At 41.8% G+C, this 18,548-nt stretch overlaps 2 protein-coding genes across 4 annotated transcripts in view; one reads left to right on the forward strand and one right to left on the reverse strand.

Moving 5' to 3' along the window:
- The first annotated feature begins 135 nt into the window (after window positions 1-135).
- Window positions 136-12,647, forward strand: LOC122179083 (syndecan binding protein). 3 transcript variants are annotated; one of them, XM_042869746.1, is made up of 10 exons: window positions 157-242; window positions 1,503-1,565; window positions 4,063-4,128; window positions 5,667-5,745; window positions 7,689-7,789; window positions 8,047-8,205; window positions 9,387-9,562; window positions 10,727-10,898; window positions 11,394-11,485; window positions 11,928-12,647. In XM_042869746.1, the coding sequence occupies exons 3-10, from the start codon at window positions 4,078-4,080 to the stop codon at window positions 11,980-11,982; spliced, it is 885 nt and encodes a 294-aa protein (XP_042725680.1). In that variant the 5' UTR covers window positions 157-242; window positions 1,503-1,565; window positions 4,063-4,077; the 3' UTR covers window positions 11,983-12,647. The 3 variants fall into 3 exon arrangements, with proteins under 3 accessions (XP_042725678.1, XP_042725680.1, XP_042725679.1); XM_042869744.1 differs by lacking the exon at window positions 1,503-1,565 and having other exon boundaries at window positions 136-242; XM_042869745.1 differs by lacking the exon at window positions 1,503-1,565 and having other exon boundaries at window positions 234-322.
- A 2,848-nt stretch (window positions 12,648-15,495) lies between these two features.
- NSMAF (neutral sphingomyelinase activation associated factor) overlaps window positions 15,496-18,548 on the reverse strand; it is a 37,333-nt gene continuing 34,280 nt past the window's right edge. The window contains exons 28-31 of the mRNA XM_042869389.1: window positions 17,952-18,102; window positions 17,410-17,512; window positions 16,695-16,804; window positions 15,496-15,851 (exon numbers count right to left, since the gene is read on the reverse strand). Coding sequence (XP_042725323.1) covers window positions 15,757-15,851; window positions 16,695-16,804; window positions 17,410-17,512; window positions 17,952-18,102 — 459 coding nt within the window. The 3' untranslated portion in view covers window positions 15,496-15,756. The remainder of the gene's footprint in view (window positions 15,852-16,694; window positions 16,805-17,409; window positions 17,513-17,951; window positions 18,103-18,548) is intronic.

The raw sequence follows: 18,548 nt of genomic DNA on the forward strand, positions 1-18,548 counted from the left end.
CCTCACTCCGCACCCCGCTGCCTCCGCCTTCCATCGCCACGACCGAAAAATCTTAGCCCCTCAGCCCCCGGCCCCGGCGGTTCCGCCTCCCCGGCCGGCAGCTCCCCCGCCCTCGGAGCATGCGCAGAGCCCGGCCAGCTCTGCCGCCGCCCCCGCTCCCCTCATAGCGGCGCAGCCGGGAGTTGAGCGAGCCACCGCTGCTCTTCTGTGCGCTGGCTCTTTCCTCGACGGCCGAGCCGGAGGTACGAGGGGGCCTCCTTCCCTTTCGGCGGCTTCCCGCTCTCCTTTGTGGGCCCGAGAGGTGCCCCTTCCCCGGCGGTGTGTAAGGAGGGGGTGGGGAGCTGCGAGCGTGGTGCTGGGCACGGCGGGCGGGGGGAGAGACCGCAGTGGGACGGGCGGGGGGCCCCGGCGGGAGGAGAAGCTGCGTGGCTGGCCGGCCTTGCCTGCGGAGGAATGATTTCGCCGTTCCCTGTGGTGGAAACAGTGTGCGTCCTCCGCTCCCGCGGCGCCCCGAGCAGCCATTTCGTGGGGCTGCGGCGTGCCCGCCGCTGGGAGCCCCTCCCGAGGGCTCGTCCGGCCGCCGTGACCGAGCGGAGACACAAACGCTGTGTGCTTTGGCATCCGTTCTCCGCCTTGGGTTCGGGGTTTTGGGGTGCTGCTCTTCCCCGTTCAGGCTGCGGGTCCCTTGCTTGCTTCCCGGTCAGCACCCCCTGTGTCTCTGCCAGGGGGTTGGGCGTTCGAACCGCCTTCTGTTTGGAGCCGGAGGTGGAACGGATGTGATTGCCTTTGTGGGCAAGCGAGCCCTTCCTCAGGTCTGAAATGGAGGCAGCACCTTCCCGAGTTCTCCTCTGTAAGGAGGGCAACGCTCGGAGGCCAATTAGGTGGTATCAGCAGGAAAACGCCGGGTGGTTAGTGGAGGTCACAGCTTGCAAAACAGCTGCTGCCTTCCTGCTGTCTCAACCTGACCTTCGGGAAGTCACTCCTAAGCTTGGAGAGGGAACTTAACCTCACAGCTTTTGAGCTGTTCTGAAAGCCAAAGTTGCTACTTTAGTGCTGGTTTTGTGGCTTGTTCTAATCTCCGCATGAGCTGCAGGCACAAATTACTTTTACTCAGCCCACTCCAGCTCCTGGTACTGTCTGTTGCCAGTTTCAGAGACAGCGATAGCCACAGATTAGATGTCAGCTAGTTGTCAGCCTGCCTTCAGCTGTGTAGTTTTCAACCCAACAAATGCGTTGGGTTGACCATCGTTTTGCAGCCAAACCTGCATGTCACCAAACTGCACCTACCGATGGGACTTCCTGCACAGAGCCCGAGGATGTCACGAGTGCTGCCCGCCTGTTGGTTGGGCGCTGCCCTTGGTCAATAGGATCTGCTTGACCAGGCAGCCTGCTGAAGGTCCTTCTGGCCTGAGAATACTTGGAAACAGGGTTTTCTTCCCTTTTTGCTTTTGTGCTTTTCATGAAAGCTTCAGGTTACCATATGCATTCTTTGTGTGATGTAGGAACCTGTAAACAACTGGGAAATGGGTCTGCTGTCACTGTGGGTTCCTGAGGGAGGACAGGAGGTGAGCAGCTCCGTTGTGTGGTAATTAACTGTTCCCCAGCTCCTGTCTGAAGCCGTTCCAGCAGCTGTCCAGTCTTTGTGTTCAGACTTGTTATTGCTGTGAGTCACGGATGGATTCTTCCTGAGTTTCCTGACGATGATGGTAGCTGCTAAACGGTCATGTTTTGAACTAAATACGGTACTTTGGGGGCATCTCATGTTGCCTAATGAGATGTTAGGTGCTTATTTAAGTGTTAGAACTGTCTGTGTGGAAATTGAAAACACTCCTTTGTATGTAAGAGCAACGAAGCTGGTATGCAAGGAGACGAGAATGCAGTCAGTGGTGACCGTTATTCCAGTTATTTATTGGAAAACCAAAAATAGCTTCCAGTGAGATTTTGAGGAGGAAGCTGGCAGGGCAACTCTTTGGGAGCTGTGACACACCCTTGGGTTTGCAAACTTCCAGCTGGGAAGGGAGGTGGCCTGGGTGGTGATGAAGTGGTAGGGTAAGCTGCTGGAGGGGGTTACTTTGGTGACTGGGGTACCAATGCATTTAGCACTGCTGCTCCTCCTCATAAAGAAGAAAAACTTTGAGATAACAGTCTGTGATGAGTGTTAGTGGTGATTGCCATGCAGGGTGAGATTGACCTGTGGGGCAATGGCCCAGCTGGAAGCATAATGCCATGAAACAGTCGCCAGAACCAGAGACCCAGCAGATGCTACAGTGGGCTCTGCCTGAGTGCCATTTGTGCTGCTGCGAATATGATGCTCTGTGTAGCTTTACTGGGGATATAACTCTAAAATGAAGGAGGGATATTTAAGTTAGTTGTTAGGGAAGAATTTTTTCTCTCAGGGGTGGTGAGGTGCTGGCACAGCTGCCTGGAGAAGCTGTGGTGCCCCATCCCTGGAGGCACTCAAGGCAAGGAGGGATGGGGCCCTGAATAACCTTGCCTGGTGGGTGGCAGCCCTGCCCGCCACAGGGGGATAGAACTGGATAATCTTCAATATCCCTTCCAATCTAAATCATTCTATGCTTTTAGCAGCAGAACGAGGTGGCTAGGGAATGCTTACCTGAGCAGGCATTTTGCCAGGCTTTGGCTTGCATTTGCTGTTACCCATTTTGATTGAGCAAAAGCATTTGCATTGATGGCATTCAGGTCAGTGCTGCCTTAAAATGGAATCTTAAACTTGTGTTAAATGTGAGTGTTTAATTTTTAACGGTTCTGGGTCTGGGTTATATTTTGTTTGCTTGCAATGACCTGACAAAAAATATCAGTTGCAAATAATGAGGAACGCGTGGCCCGTTCTGTTGGGGTAGTTTAGATCTTTGTCACACTTTGGGCTCTCTTTGGAAATGTTAATTGTAGTGTGACATGATACTTGAGCTGTTGGGCGCTCTGCTGAACAAGTAGAAAAGCTGTTGATGACATGAATGTTATGTGAAGAGACATCTATTGTGTTACTGCAGCATGACATTAAGCATCAGCTTTTTTTTTTTTTTTAATCAACTTAGTATCTGCATGTAAAGTAGCAGCTCAAGGATTTATGCAGTGGTCACTTCCGGTCTTGCACAAATAGGACCTCTAACTTATCTTTGAATGAGATAATTGATCTCCTAACCAGAAGCTTTTCACGGTGCCTCTGCTAACTGTGTTAATGTTAATTAATACCACATCTTAACTTTCAAAGCTTTATCGTGTTCTTACTTTCTTTTTCTGCCCTTTCCTTTGCTCAGTTAAAGCGTTCACTTATTCTGGGGTGAAATGCCTTAACTACTCTTCTGCAAAGTTCTGTTGACCTCACTGAGACCTTGAGCAAAGGATCTCTCAAAAGTGGAATTTTCTAAAGCCTCTCTGGCACAGATCAAGCAGAACTGCGTGCCTTCCAGGATCACATGAAGTGTTTTTATTTCATTGCTTCCTGTTAGTTGTCACAGGGCTCTCTCCTCATCACATGATGGAGGGAGACTGAAGTCTGTGGATTTCGAAACCCACCACTGTCTAGGTCTGGCTGGTTTGTGGTCTGTTGCTTCTCTTTGTTACATTTAATATGGTACAAATGGACGCAGGAAGCCAGTTCTCTTGAGTGACTTCTTAATAGGAGTGTTAGAAATGATGAAAGCCTTTAGATAGTGTGAAAACTTCTGAGCCCTTTTTTCCTCAGTTGTATGTGAATTACTGTCCTACTTGGAAGGTGGAACATGATCAGGTTTCCAACTTAATCCTCATCATTGTTGCAATAGTTCCTGAGAAGCTGTTCTCTGTGCAGGCTTTCTCATGGCTGCGACCTAAACTCTAACAGCACTGAGTAAGCAAAGCAAATAATACACGGGCTATTAGTGATAATAGATTAAATGGCTAGTCTTAATGAAATTTGTCTTCAGTGCTTTGTATCTGTAATGCTAAGATTTACAGGTCACAACTTGCTTATTTAGTGCTTTCTCTTTCATTTCTGTTTTAAGCTATAATGCGAGGCAAATTCCCGATGGCTAACCCTTTCTTTGTCTTTCTCCAACTCAGTGAGGCTGCATCAACATGTCTCTCTATCCTTCCCTGGAAGATCTGAAGGTGGACAAAGTTATTCAGGTATGGCAGGCTTTCATGAAAGTGGTTTTGGTAACAATCATGGTCCCATTGATATTTAAGACAGGGACAGGAGAACTACTAGATTTTGTATTTTACAGTCTCTGAAAGGGAAAAGAAAAGGTAAAGCGTCTCAGTCTCACCTGCATTTCTCTGTGGGGGCGAAGGATCTTTTTGGAACTGGGAGCTGCGTTGGTATTTCTCTTTTCAGCCCCACGTGCCCTGCATTGTTCTGAGGTGAAGATACAATCAGTTGACAGTGAACTTTGATTGAAAAACGAAACCCAATCCTGCCTGGAGCTGATTATGTGCTCCTTCAGCCTTTTGAAGACCAGCTGCCAGTGCTTATATACTATAACTAAAAGCCCTCTGCTACTTAACTTTTGTGACTGCTGAGGTAATGGAAGTAGAGTATCTCTGTACTGAGTACTGAAAGATGTACTGTGTCCTCTGCAAAATAGTATGATTAAAATGAGGCGCTTAAAAACAAAACAAACAAAAAACACACCTGTTCTTACTGTACAGTGTTTGAGTTGGAGGTTTTTCTTCTAAGTACTTTTGATATTGGTAAATAATGGGTCATTTTTGCTCTTCTTAAATATTGCTTCCTGGAGAGAACAGGACTATGAAATCTTCTATTTTTAAGCATTATTTCATTAAAAAACAAAACATTCAGTAAGTCAGTCATCATGTTGAATTTGGTGATTTATGTGTCCTGTTTGGCATTGTATTTCACTACTTTGAAACTTAACCACACCTTTAACTTTTAACATCAGTAGCAATGTTAAGGTGGCTGATTCTGTTCTGAGTACTAATTGGTCTCTGTAAGATAATGTTTTTGACTCTTTGTGGATGCTCAAAGCTAAAAGAGAAGCAGATCAGATACTGTGAGAAGAAAGGGAATTGGCTTACTTTAAAACAGTCCCTTCTGTTTGTAAGCCAATAAGCAGTATGGAAACTAAGCTTAGCACACTTGTGTGAAGTTGTGCATTTGGGAAGATAAATAATTTTGGTAAGTACTTGCCTTTCAGAAGGTATGGAAGTAGTGGCTCTGAATTGTGCGGAGCTCCACTTGCAAGCTGCAAATGGTTGTGGCAGAACCCGTGAATAATAATTCTAAATGATGAAAAGGTAGAACTGCTGGTATCTACTTGAAAAAACCTACTGTACTTTCATATAGTACTGGATGTGCTTTTAAACTTTTAAGTTTTAAGCTTTGGCAGTCAAGCTTATGCATTTTTTTGAAGATCACAGGCTTTTTAACTTGCCTAATGACAAAACTGGAACTGAGGCTGATGGTGAAGCCTTCCTGTGTTATTAGAATAGCTCTGTCTCTCAGGAAGGTTCGAGTTCTTGTTGAAGTAGTATGATAACACAGCATATTGTGTTAAATACTTCAAAGAACATGATTGCCTTCAGTACTTGAAGTTGAATGGCAATTAGCATATAAAAAAGAAAATGCTTGATCCACTGGCTGCATAAGGAACACCTCTTATACAAAAAAGATCCATGATAACATATGAGAGTTTCCTTCCTTTTAGGCTCAGACTGCCTTCTCTTCAAATCCAGCTAATCCAGCAATCTTGTGTGAAGCCTCTGCTCCTGTTCCTCACGATGGAGGTAAGGTCATGCTCTGTATAGTCTGCTAATGTTGCTGGTACCATTTTAGCTCTCCATAACTCCCACCTCAGCCACTTGCATCTACTTGTTTGCAAACACATGTGGTAAGTTTCAGACAGCAGCATGAATCTGAGCATCTTCCCTCTGGAGCATATCAGCTTGCTTGGAAATGAGTGAGCACGGATCTGTTAATAAAGAGCTCAGGAAAATGGAACTTTGTTGTTATGCTTTCTACAGCTTTTGGGGTGAAAATGTATGTTGGAAAATGCAGTGGACCTAAAGCTGTCTGTCTCACTTCTCCTTTTTATTCCCATGCTGATGTGCATCCACAAAGATGCACAGATATGCCTGAGAATCTGTAACTAGCGTGACCAGCTGCAGTGCTGGAACACAGCAGTCAAGGATGCTGGTAGTGCAGGTATTAAGGCTTGGTGGATGTACCTTTGTCTCCAGTTGTGCTCTTGGAGCTGGTGTGACCTAAGTGATTTTAGGGCTGGAATTTGTTTAGCTCGTCAGAGACCAGCCTTAGATCTGAGAAAATGAATCAGACCAGAAAGAGCTGAAAATGTCACCTGAGCTAGCATCATCAGATCAGATGCAAGTTTGCTTTGTGGGTCCCTTTTTAGTAGCATTCTTTCTGCTGCCTGGCATTAGTGTTCTCCTGCAACTTTTGTGCCTTTCATATTACCGATCAAATGTCTTATTTTGACATCAGCTTGTCTGCAAATTCCTGAAATGTTGTGTATGGCTGAGATATGTTTAATTGCTTATTAGATATCCATTCTGTTGGGGCATATCGACAATTTCTAGGACGTGTCAAGCCCAAAGGGACTCCCTCAGTCCTGTTAGAGGCAGGAGAATGTATGTCGTCCTTATTTAGAGATGCTGGATGCTTTCTGCTGTTTGGAGTACTCTCTTACTTTGAATTGGAGTCTAATACAGCCAGCAAGATGCATTCTGCAGTTATCTTTTGATGAAGAACAAAAGACAAAAATAAGGTGTTGCCAAAATCATGTACAGCTTTCATTCCTGAGGGCTTGGAGTGCAAGCAGAAGGCAGCCACAGAAGAAACAGTCGTTAAAGACTTACTGACTGGTATCACTAAACCAATTCTGAAATAATTGTATCTTCTTATGTGAAACAGATTGTGAACTTGTCCCTAAATACTTTCAGTTGTCAAAAGTATCTTGGTTAGATAAGAATATCTTGTAATGGCCTTTGAGTTCTTTCACAGGAAGGGTAGCTGTCAGTTTCTGGTCAAATGTGGGTTCTTAAAATAGTTGTACGTGTACCTGTAAATGAACACTGGAAACCTAATTGATGTGTATCAATGAACCTGCTTGCTTTCATAGTTGCCCCTTGTAGCATTTTGGCCTCCTAGAAGCCTTTTCTATCACCACTCTTGTCTGAAGGGCAGGTAGATTTGTGAGAGTCCTTTGTAAGAGTCCTGCTGCTTGTCAAATGGCACCCTTTAATCATCTGTGAAACATGAGTGGCATCAAGCTTACTTCTGGAGTAGTTTGACTCAAGATCTGACAAATCTCTGCAACTTCCTTTTTTCCCCATCCCCTGCCACCTGCTTCTCTCAGAAGAGGATTGTCCCACTGGATGTGTCAAGGGCCGTAGTTCTTTCTCTGTTGGTAGGAGCAGCGTGACGAAAAAGATTTCCACTTGGAGCTGTGAGGGAATGGCAGCAACTTGCTCGTGAAGAGCATAATATTCAGCTTTACTCGTGTGACTTTTCTGGGGAGAACTTTTCAAGAGCTGTTGGTCTTTTCAAATGCCTGTTGGTTCCATGAGTATCTCTTGCACTCAAATAAAATACATTATCATTGTATAAAATACATTATCGTTATCACAAGATTTCAGTTAATGTACATATGAATAATACGCTGTTCTGTTTAATTGACAAGTATATTAATTTCATGTTTCTCCTCCCCTAGGCTTGTACCCCAGGTTATATCCAGAACTTTCTCAGTACATGGGTCTGAGTCTCAATGAAGAGGAGGTGCAGAGAAACTTGCCGGTTGCTCAGCCACAAGGTGTAGGTACCAGTCAGTGGTATTTCAGAAACCACAAGTATAAAGACTGAAATGTTTGTTAACATTCTAGGTAGTAGATAATTGTTTGTGTTAAGTACTACAGTTAACTGATTAATACTTTTCCTTAAAAAGTCATTTTTTCCTCCACTTTTAAACTATTTCCGTTTTGGAGGGGGGAAGAAAAGAGCTGATGTTGTGATTTAATTATTTTTAATCACTTGCCATAAACTAAGTTGTCTGGCTGTTTTGTTTTAATCAGCAACTGGTAACGCGACCTCCTGCTAATTATATGGTAGCTCCAGTGACTGGAAATGATATTGGAATTCGCAGGGCAGAAATCAAGCAAGGCATCCGTGAAACAATTTTGTGTAAAGATCAAGATGGAAAAATTGGACTTCGCCTTAAATCTGTTGACAATGTAAGTATAGCAGCTTACTTTTGCCAGGAGAAATCCTACTGCTGGATTAAATTGGTAGTTAAACCTGTGTGTATGCGCACACACACACACACATATATACACACACACACAGTGTGTGTATTATATATATAGTCAGAAAGTAGTCTCATGCATAATGCTCGGTTATCTGCAGTCAGAATTTGAAAGTCCTCCATTAGCTCAAACTAGAGCATGGACTAGGGTTTAAATTCATAGCAGCAATATATTTTCATATTTTACAGCACCTGAAGAATATCTGTAATTTTCTTTTTCACTTTGGAGAGTAGAGGTGGGTACTTAGCAGTTAAAGACTTAGCTTTGTGGAAACTCTGGGAGATGCTCAAGTTCAGCAGTAGGTGGAGTAATGCATGTGGCTTAAACATATATTCTTCTAATAGATTTTTAGAGATGTTAATAGAGTTCTGCAGTATACTATCTGTGAGGGAATTTAGGATAGCAAGAGTGTCATTTTACTTGTATGCAAGGAATAATTTCAGAGTAGCTGTCTTCTAGTTTCCCTTAGCATGAATATACTACGAGAAGATACAGAGGATTCCAGAGTCTGCTCTGAAGTTTCCCTCCTGTGGTATTGCTTAATTCTCAAATGTAGAAAGCAGTACTGTTTTGTTGACTTTGGTTTTTTTTTTCAGTTCAGTTTTGTCCAGATTGTGTAATTTGAATGTACATAAAACCCATTGTATTCACGGCTTCAAATAGGGTTAAATTGATTCTGCATTTCTCCTAACCCAGAAATGCTGGAGTTTTCCTAGGAAGTACTGTGACTTCGTTCTAATGCCTGTCCTGTCGCTCTAAGAGGCGTCATCTGCCTTCTATATTGACCTGCTCTATCTGGGTTTTAGGGTACTTTGATTAGGAATTAGTGGTATTAGGTTTGTTGTTCTAATGCTTCTCTGTTGTTTGTTTTTACCTTTTGTAACAGTCTAGCAGTTCTTAATTGGTGGAAAGTTGAAAACTAATGACATTGAGTAAGAGGGAAAACTATGTGGAGCTCCTAGCTCTGCTGACCCATTTCTCAAGCAGCATATAGGCTGTCTTGCACAGGAATTCTTGGTCAAATCTGCAGGAAGATGGGCAAATTTAGTACTAGTCTGTATGAGGAGTCGCTCAAACTTTTGCTTCCACCCTGCCCCTTTCTTTTGCAGGGAATATTTGTCCAGTTAGTACAAGCAAACTCTCCAGCGTCTCTAGCTGGCCTGCGGTTTGGAGACCAAGTTCTGCAGATCAATGGTGAAAACTGTGCAGGATGGAGTTCTGATAAAGCACATAAAGTTCTGAAACAGGCTTCTGGGGAGCGGATTACAATGATCATTCGGGACAGGTAATGCTAACTGCAAGTGCTCCAAGATGGGTGGCAACCACTTCTAATCTTGTGAGGTTTGGGTTTCTCCTCTCTTGAGAAGCATTGCAGGCATAGTACACAGACAAACAGGTTCTGCTTTCTTCACATAGATCTCTAGAAGTGTTTCCTCTTGTGGCAAATTGTACAGATCATAATAGCAACTAACTTGCAAACTTCCATGGCACCCCTCATCTTGGTGTGATGAGGCCTGATGTCTTCAAGGTAAATGATGAGTGCTAGCACAAGTTTAAATTCTGAATTCACAGTTTCTCTGCTTCTTTGACACAGCTTGACTTGTGCTTGTACCAGTTGAAGAAGCAATAGTAGGTAGTGTTGAAATATTCATTGTACTCGTGTGTTTAAAACTTTCATTTGCATTTTTACTTAGCATCATAGTCTCCTTCTGAACTTCATTATTTACCTATGAATTTGTGACATGTTTGTTACAAGTATGTTTGGTAAAGCAATAGGGGTTTTAAAATGGGAATTGGATACGTAGTCATAATGGTAGTGGTGTTGGCAAAGGTCATAATGGCAAAGATTCTGCATGAAGTCCATAGGTTGAGAAGATGTATCATATGCAGTAAGATGTATCACATGCACTAAGTAGGCCTTCAGAAGCTTTCTCAGTGTTACATTTTTAAGAATGAAGATTGACCTCAATGGCAGCGTGAGACTTTTATTGTGTTAAACTGAAATACAGTGATAGTGTATTTCCCTGCTGCATAATGCTTCTGTGCCTGACTTCCTACCCTACTCCTGGATTAAAGTGGCCTGCAGTATGGCAGCTACGTGGTAATGCTTGTATGCTGGAATGGCTGTTTGTGTGGCTGGTTGTTTTGATGTGTGTGGTTTATTTTTAATTTAGAGGGGGGAATATCTATAGAAAAGGGAGAACATAACAGGTTTAGAAACAGTCTTACATGTGGAATGTGACTCTGCTGTGGAAGGTAGAGATTAAAATAGCAGTTATTTACAAAATGAAGCTAAACCCTGTTGCTTTTCATCATATTCTAAGGAGCCATACTTCAGTTATATGAACTTCTGGTGAGTTGCAGGAACTGAAATAGTGTGTAGTTCTTCCTGTGGTTTAGCAAACTGAAAATGTGTTTTTACATTTTATAATTCCTTTATTTCCTGCAGGCCTTTTGAGCGTATTATTACTATGCATAAGGACAGCACAGGGCATGTTGGTTTCATATTCAAGAATGGAAAAATAACCTCAATAGTGAAAGACAGCTCTGCTGCAAGGAATGGACTTCTTACTGAGCACAACATCTGTGAAATTAACGGCCAGAATGTAATTGGACTGAAGGTAAGATAAGTACTGCATGGCTGATGTAGGGGGCACGTATTTTGCTGTAACTCTCTTTTGCAGAGGGGAAAATGATATAGTGAATGTTTATAAAACATGATGGTAACTTGATCCATAACATGATGGGAAACACCTGCTTTAAGGTGTCTTTGCTGCTTATTATCTACTAATGGGGAAACTCCGTCTTCTCTGCATCTACCTGTTACACTTGGCCTTCTGTTTTTAATCTTTACTGGCAAAATGTAAGGAATGTTCTCTGTCAACCTGTATCAAGTTGTAGTTGGGTGCCTGTATCCCTTCCCCAGGCAGTTCCTGTGAAGCGTAACTCCACAGATGCTTATGGATTGGCACAGTGTGTTAGTGATTAGGCCTGGAGGTTAAAACCCTGAAGTAAGGAGCCATGTATCTCTGAACATGTCTAGAAGGAGCTCCTGAACTCTGCTTTATTAGTCATCTTGAATGATGTTGCTCATACAATTTCTTGTTCAATAACAGGACCCTCAGATTGCAGACATCTTGGCAACAGCTGGAAATGTAGTGACAATTACCATCATGCCTTCAAGTATTTATGAGTATATAATAAAGAGGTAGGTAACAACCAAACAAAGCAGACAGTGTTAATTATACTCAAGTTGACCACTGCTAGCTTTTGCAGGGCTAAATAAAATGTAACTTGGGCTTGCCATGAGAACAAGCTTGACAGAAAGTCTGGTTAAGATGGGAAGTCTGAAAACATGCATGATACGATGACTTGCATCAGACTGGGGTGTTTTGGTTCTGTTTTCAAGCTGTTCCTATAGCAGGAAGGTGCTCCTTTGCTTTTTCTTTACTTCCAAAACCCTCTTCTAAGCACAGTTAGACTAAGTGCCTTGAAGTACAAGTCTTTGTTACCGTAGAACTAAAATACTGTTTCTAGTGGTGTGGGAGGCCAGTATTTTTAATTAAAGAGCAATGATGAAGATACAACAATCAATCTTTTAGACTTATGCATCTGTCTTGCATGACTGAGCACCTTCTCCTTTTCCTTAGGATGGCAACAAGCATCATGAAAAGCCTCATGGATCACTCTGTTCCTGAAGTCTAAACTTCCCTCATGCATGTGTGTGTACATGTATAATGAGAGTTCTGCTCGACTTGGCCTATTATACTCAGTGATTTCTTTCTGCTGCACATGAGCCTTTCTGGAGGCCAGGAGAAGTTATGCTGTGTCAAGCACTTGCATCTGTCATGGCTGGGAATGTTGCAGTTCAACATATCTCGTTTATTCGCAAACTGTAAAACTTGTAGCCTTATATGCTTGACCAATGTGAAATTCCTGTTATGTTAGGACTTCTTTTCATAGGTCTCTTCCTTAGTTTACTACTATGATAAGCCATGCAACTGAAGGAACCAGATGTAACTTGCAAAGTTAAGTGTTGTTAACTAGGGCAATGCTGTGCTTTGTACCTTTAAGAAAAAAAACATATTTTTACTGCTTTCTGTTTGCAAGAGTAGATTTGATATAGCACATTAGAAGTATGGCTAGTAGTAGCTTATGTTCTTTGTTTTAGTAAATACTGTTTACACAAGAATGCCAGGTAGGCTGAATATAGCTGAAGGCATCCCTCACTAAGTATAATGAAAAGTAGTGTACAGATAATCAAATCTTTTTATTACTTGTTATACAAATTGTAACTAATATGCTTATCTCTCGCCTTAACCAAGTTCTTAAGGATTCAGAAGTAATGACAATAAACAACTGAAACTTTAGATGGTGTGTGTGCTTAATGAGACCAGCTAAGCTGGGCTTCATTCATTAAGGCCAGTTTCAGCTGGAAGCGAAGGCAAGCTAGGAAATAAGCTTAGTTAAGAAGACATTACAAAACTTTACTGCCAACGAAGTTGAAATATATTAAAAATACAGATCTCGCATGTTTTGCCAACACATGCTTATTTTCTACCTTCTGTTTAACATGTAGAATAGAAGTTCCTATTCAGCAGCAGTACTAATTGTGTAGTTCCAGTTGTTCTTGGTTGTATGCAGCTCACTAAGTATTCTGGGGCTGGAGTTAACTTTCTCTGAAGTGCTTCCAGGTACACTGGGGTTTAGATTTGTGTTGGGTGCTGATAGCCTGTGTGTGTTTGCTAAGCAATGCCTGCAGTGCACTGAAGCCTTCTGCTTTTTAACTCTGTGTTTGTGCAGTAGGTGGGGATGGGCAAGAGGCTTAAAGGGACGAGACTGGGATTGCTGACCTGAATTGAGCAAAGAGGTATTCTGCACTGTCTAATATCATGCTTAGCAATAAAACTGGGCAAGGGGAAGAAATGCTTCCTGAACTGATGCTTGGAGATACCTGGGCTTTGGTCTGCTAGTAAGCAGTGGTGATTGTCTTTACATAATTTTTTTTTTTTTTTATTTTTCCCTTAATAAGACAACCAACATGAATCTGTGTTTTCCCCTTCCTTTCCAATTCATCCTGCTCTGTGGCAGGTGACAAACTCGGTGGGGACACCAGCTGATGAGTGGTGTGACCTGCAAGTTTAGGTCATAGGCATGGGTTCAGCTGAGTCTTTAAGTGTTCTGAAGTTAAACGCCAAGTTTAGCAATTTGTTTCCCTTTTCATGCTCTGTTGCAGGCACTAACTGTGTAAACATTCGTCCTTTTAGGTACCTTATTTGCTTGCTTGTTCATTTAACTGAAGGGAATATTTCAAAAGGGGAATGCAAAACACTTGAAGAAAGCAGACAGTGGATAGCTACAGGCTATGGGGTCACTGTATTAGCACACACAGGTAGCTGTGGGTTTTCCCATTTGCAGAAGTGATGCTAATATGCTACTGCAGTGGTAGTGAAATTCATTCTGGAGCCTCTTTAATTGAATTGTTCAGTTAGTAATGATCAGGCTGACTGTGACTGGGGTGAGCTCTTAGTGGCACTGATTAATGATGTCACACAGTGTGTTATGATTCAGCTTTATGGGGGTAGGACCTGTGACTTCTAGCAGTGAGGTTCCCAAGAAAGCCCTGGAACCTAAGATGGTGCGTAAGTGAATACATCTGTTCCTTTGTGTCTCTTTAGAGAGATGAAAACAAATCATAACAGCAGCCCTGGAGATCCGTAGAAAAACCCTTAATATGCTGTGTAGAGGGCCCTTTAGGGACAAAGGAGTGGGCCTGTGTTCAAAGCTTGAATAAGAGAAGGGTGTGAAAAGTGGGAGGCTAGTAGTAGTCAAGAAGTTCTTTTGTGCTTCTTCAGGCATGCCACAGTGCAACTCTAAGCTGCCCAACTGGAGAGTAGCAGGAATAGAGCAGAAGAGCATTATTACCTTGTGAAACAAGTTACAAAAGTTTTACAAGAGCTGGGTGCAGAAAACCCAGTGAGCCAGGGAAGAGAGAGAGTGGAGGTAAACGAGCAAAGACAGGCACAACTCAAGCAAAGCTTTTAACAGGCTCTGCAATTCATTATGACCTTGCTCAGTGCTTTGTAGAATTTGGGTTTCTCTGCCTTTTTGGCTACATGTAGCTGTATTGAGGAAATAAAATGAAAAAACAGCAAGCAACAGCCAAACATTTTAAGGCAAGGTTAAGCAAATCTGGTAACAGCAGGTACAGTATATGGCTTATCAGTTATATACTGAAGGCACATGTAGCAAAAGCTTCATGCAGCTGAAGCAAGCTTAAATTATGTTGTAATACAAAAGGAGGAAATTAATCATAAAACAATTGTAATAATACCAAGGAAAGAGCTGCCCCCTGAAACCTTTGAAACCCAGGCAGTATGGCTAGAAACAGACTCAAAGGAGTGATGGAAATTCCAGGGATGCATCCTGAACACACTGACAAGGCAGTTTAACATCAGCAATAAAGAACACCATTAAAAAATATTCCTCTTGAGGGAACAGAACCACAGGTGGTTCTTACTGTAATATGCCCCTAAGGGCTGGTATTTGAAGTCTTTAACCTCAGAGTAGCCCCTTGCAGGGAAGTGTATTCTGAAGTCCTACAGAGAAAAATAAGCCCAGTACAGCACCACTTTACCCCTGGGTTGCAGTAATAAGGGCTCACATAAACCCCCAAGTTATACCTGTACTCAAGAATCTTTGGTATGAAACTTGAATGCTGTACTAGAGCTGAAGGAAACTGAGAAGGCCAAATAAAACAAGGTGAGGAAGACAAAGTAACAGAACAGATATAAGGCATTAAAAAGAAAAGATATTACAAGATGTTAGTATTAGGGGAAAGACTGATATATGCATAATATGTCAATATCAAACTTCTCCACAGTAAGGGCTCATGATTATCCTTGGTTCCCTTTCAGACTGATGTGTGAAGGCTGTAGTTTTCAGTGTGTTGTTTGTTCAATAATAGGAAAAAAAAAAACACCTCTGCCTTTGCAGGTAGCTACAGTTGGAGACTACATAGTAAAGCAGACTGACCCCTGCTCAGACCAACTTACTGCCTAAGCTGTAAGTGTTCAAAGCAGTGTTTACCATCATATGCATCTTTGGTAGGAGATGTACATCCATTGTCATGTTGCAAGTATTTTAAATCTTTTAAAGAATGCAACTGCTGCTTCTTTAGAAATGGTTCAGACAACACACTACAACAGTAACTACCAGTTAGGAGCTCTTCAGTTACAGAAAAATAGGTCTTTAATGTTATCACACATTATTAGACAAAGCATTTTTGGTAGTTTATGAAAACCCAATACATACATTATTGAAGTTAAGAGCTCTCAGTGAAGTCACCAGAAAGTTGTGGTTGAGCAAAGCTTCTTTTCTGGTTGAACTTCAGTAACCATCATTGCACACAGTCAAGTTCCTTTAAAAGGTTTGGTTTAAAATGAAAGAGTTCATTTAAACAGCTGGAGGGAAAGGCACTTAGTATTGCAGTTTCCAGAATATAATTTGTTTGTCTTCCCCTCCAGTAATAACACTGTTGCACTGTTCATTCATCCACATGGAGGTTACAGCACCTGGAGGAAAAGAAACAAAAGAAATCAAACCAGACACAAGTAGAAGTCAAGAGAACGGAATGTATTTAAGGCAGTTTAGGATCATCAATCAGTATCTTGCATTACACTGACAGTACATGCAGTACTTTAAGAAGAGCCACCTTGTATCCTGTTAACCTTCGTGACCTCTTGGTACACTGCCTCAGCCACTTGGGGAAGAAGAGGCGAACTGTAAGTTGACATGTACAATATAGATCACAGTAGCATAAGGATTCACTGGGAAGGGGGACAGGCTTGTTTAGAAAGTTTTTCACTTTGCCCTTTGGGCTTTTTGTATTGTAAGTATGTAGCCTAACAGCTCACTTTTAAAGATTCTCCTGGCTACAGACTGATCTCTGTACAGCTCAAATTCCAGAGCTTCAGTTACCATTAGGGGGAAGTTTGAAATAACTATTCATGAAAGCAGCCATAAAAGCAAACTAAGTAAAACTAAGTTATTCCTCCCTTCTTGCAGTTGAGTTGCTAGCATACTGAAGACAAGGCAGGTACATATAAGATGTCTACAAACACCCATCCAAAATAACTTTATCACAGTCTGTCTAGGCTGTGAATCTAACAATTAACTTTTCTAATTAGAAAACACCAATGCATCTGCCTCTCTTCATTCTTGCAATCACACTGGAAGAGTACTGCTGTTTATACTTCCTAGGAGGTTCAGGTGTTACCTGGGACAGAAGAAAGAGGTACGTGTAATATCATGAGCCACCGAATGGAGCAAATGATTCTCAAAATTGGTCAATACTAACACAGACAGAAAATAGGAAGCTTCCAGGTAATTTGAGAACAAGAACAGCTCAGGCATACCTGCATGTCCTTTGATTCTTTCAGTAACTTTTCCATTAAGGAGGTCCCAAGTCAGTAATTCACCAGACTGACTTCCTGACAAGACAGTATTTCCATCCCATCTGAAGCACCTGCAAAGTAACTGTTCATTAGTACACTTAACTTTTGTATACAAGGTGAGCAATTTCAGACTAAGATAGAACAAATTGGAAAGGCTACTGCCAGTTTCCTACTTCAATCTTCATCTGTTTACATGACACAGCATTGTATACATTTTAGTTGGTGAAAAAAAAAAAAAAATAGAAGTATTAACTGCCTGCTCTTTATCTTTCAAAAGCCAATCTCTTCTTAGCTTACACAGAAAAGGAGCTTTGGAAAATAAAGGTTATTGACAAGTGATGCAAGTAAGAAACTGGCCGCTTGCTAGAAACGTCAGTTCTGGAAGAGCCGGTTGGTGCTACAGCTAAGCAGCTCTTCTTAAACACCATCTTTAACTTGTATAAAGAATAGAATTACTTCCTTAAACAGTTGTTTCTTTTATCCCTTTTTGAGAAGCTTGCCTGGAAAGCACACAAAAGCCTTTGCACTTAAGTGCAAATTAAGTATTTTGTATCCAGTACCTTCACTGTTATCACACTTTTCTTTTTGCTATGGCAAAAAGAAATGCATTGAGCATCTACATTTAACTAAGCTGGCCATGCAACTTCATAATCCATATGGATGTTCTCAGGATTACCTTTGTGGCTCATCAGCAGTCACAGAAGATATAAGCATTCCAGTCTGTACATCTATTACTTTAAAACAACAGTCTTCTCCCGCACTGAGTAGATGTCTGCCGTCTACACAAGAGAGCAAACCATGACAACAAACAAAAGGAGCATGTTTAGATACACAGTCCCAGTTATCATCACAGTCTGCAGTATGGCATGTTGGCTGTGATAGGCCTGACCTACTTATTTAGAGAAAATGTACTTCACATTGTCTGCAAGCATACAATGATAAACACTGGTCTACAATCTAGACTACTGGTTTACAGGTTGTTATGGCCTTGCATCAATTAAAGATTTCTTTAAAGCAGAGAAGCATGTCATAGAATCAGAATGACTGAATTGGAAGGGACCTTTAAAGATGATCTAGTTCCAACTACCCTGCCGCAGGCAAGGATACCTTCTGGTAGATCTCACCATTCCCCTTAGACTAGTAATTTCAATAACAGAGTGTATTACATATAATCAGGAAACTCCCAGACTTATATGTTAAAACTGAAATCCAACATACCGGGACTAAAAGCAGCATCAAACACAGTACCAGAATGACAAGGCAACTGGTGTAACGCTGTTGCTGTGGTAACATCCCAAACACTGATGGTACCCTCTTTGGTTCCAGATGCTAGTATAGTGTTTGAAGCAGTAAGGTCGATCGTATTTACCTAGGAAGTTAAACATCCCATGATTTTCCTGTTCTTCCATGTAAGCTGTCTCAAAACAAGTTTTAAATATACACAAAAAAGTCCATCAGCCATTCAGATGCCATTTTATTGTCAATTGATTTTGAATTTAATTCTGCAACATCTTTAAGCACAGTTATTACTGAGAAAATGTAAAAGGCAGCTCCCTTTAAAATATCTGAAGAAAAACATATTTTAAAGTACTTCTTTGTAGAAGAGGAAACACAAAGTGACATGTCCTACTACTTTTAGTACTCATATTCTCAACATAAATGCAAAATTTTACCCTTTATCAGAAAGAACCAATGGCTAGAAATTTCTTTTAAAAATACCCTTGGACACCATTCTTCATTGTTACAAGAGTAACATTAGATGCTATAAGAAAAAGTGCACAGTTACATGTGATTAACTGCAAGAGTGTGATTATA

This window comes from Lagopus leucura, unplaced genomic scaffold, assembly GCF_019238085.1.
Source record: "Lagopus leucura isolate 7727_CA_CO unplaced genomic scaffold, USGS_WTPT01 Super-Scaffold_100002, whole genome shotgun sequence".
Classification (NCBI taxonomy): domain Eukaryota; kingdom Metazoa; phylum Chordata; class Aves; order Galliformes; family Phasianidae; genus Lagopus; species Lagopus leucura.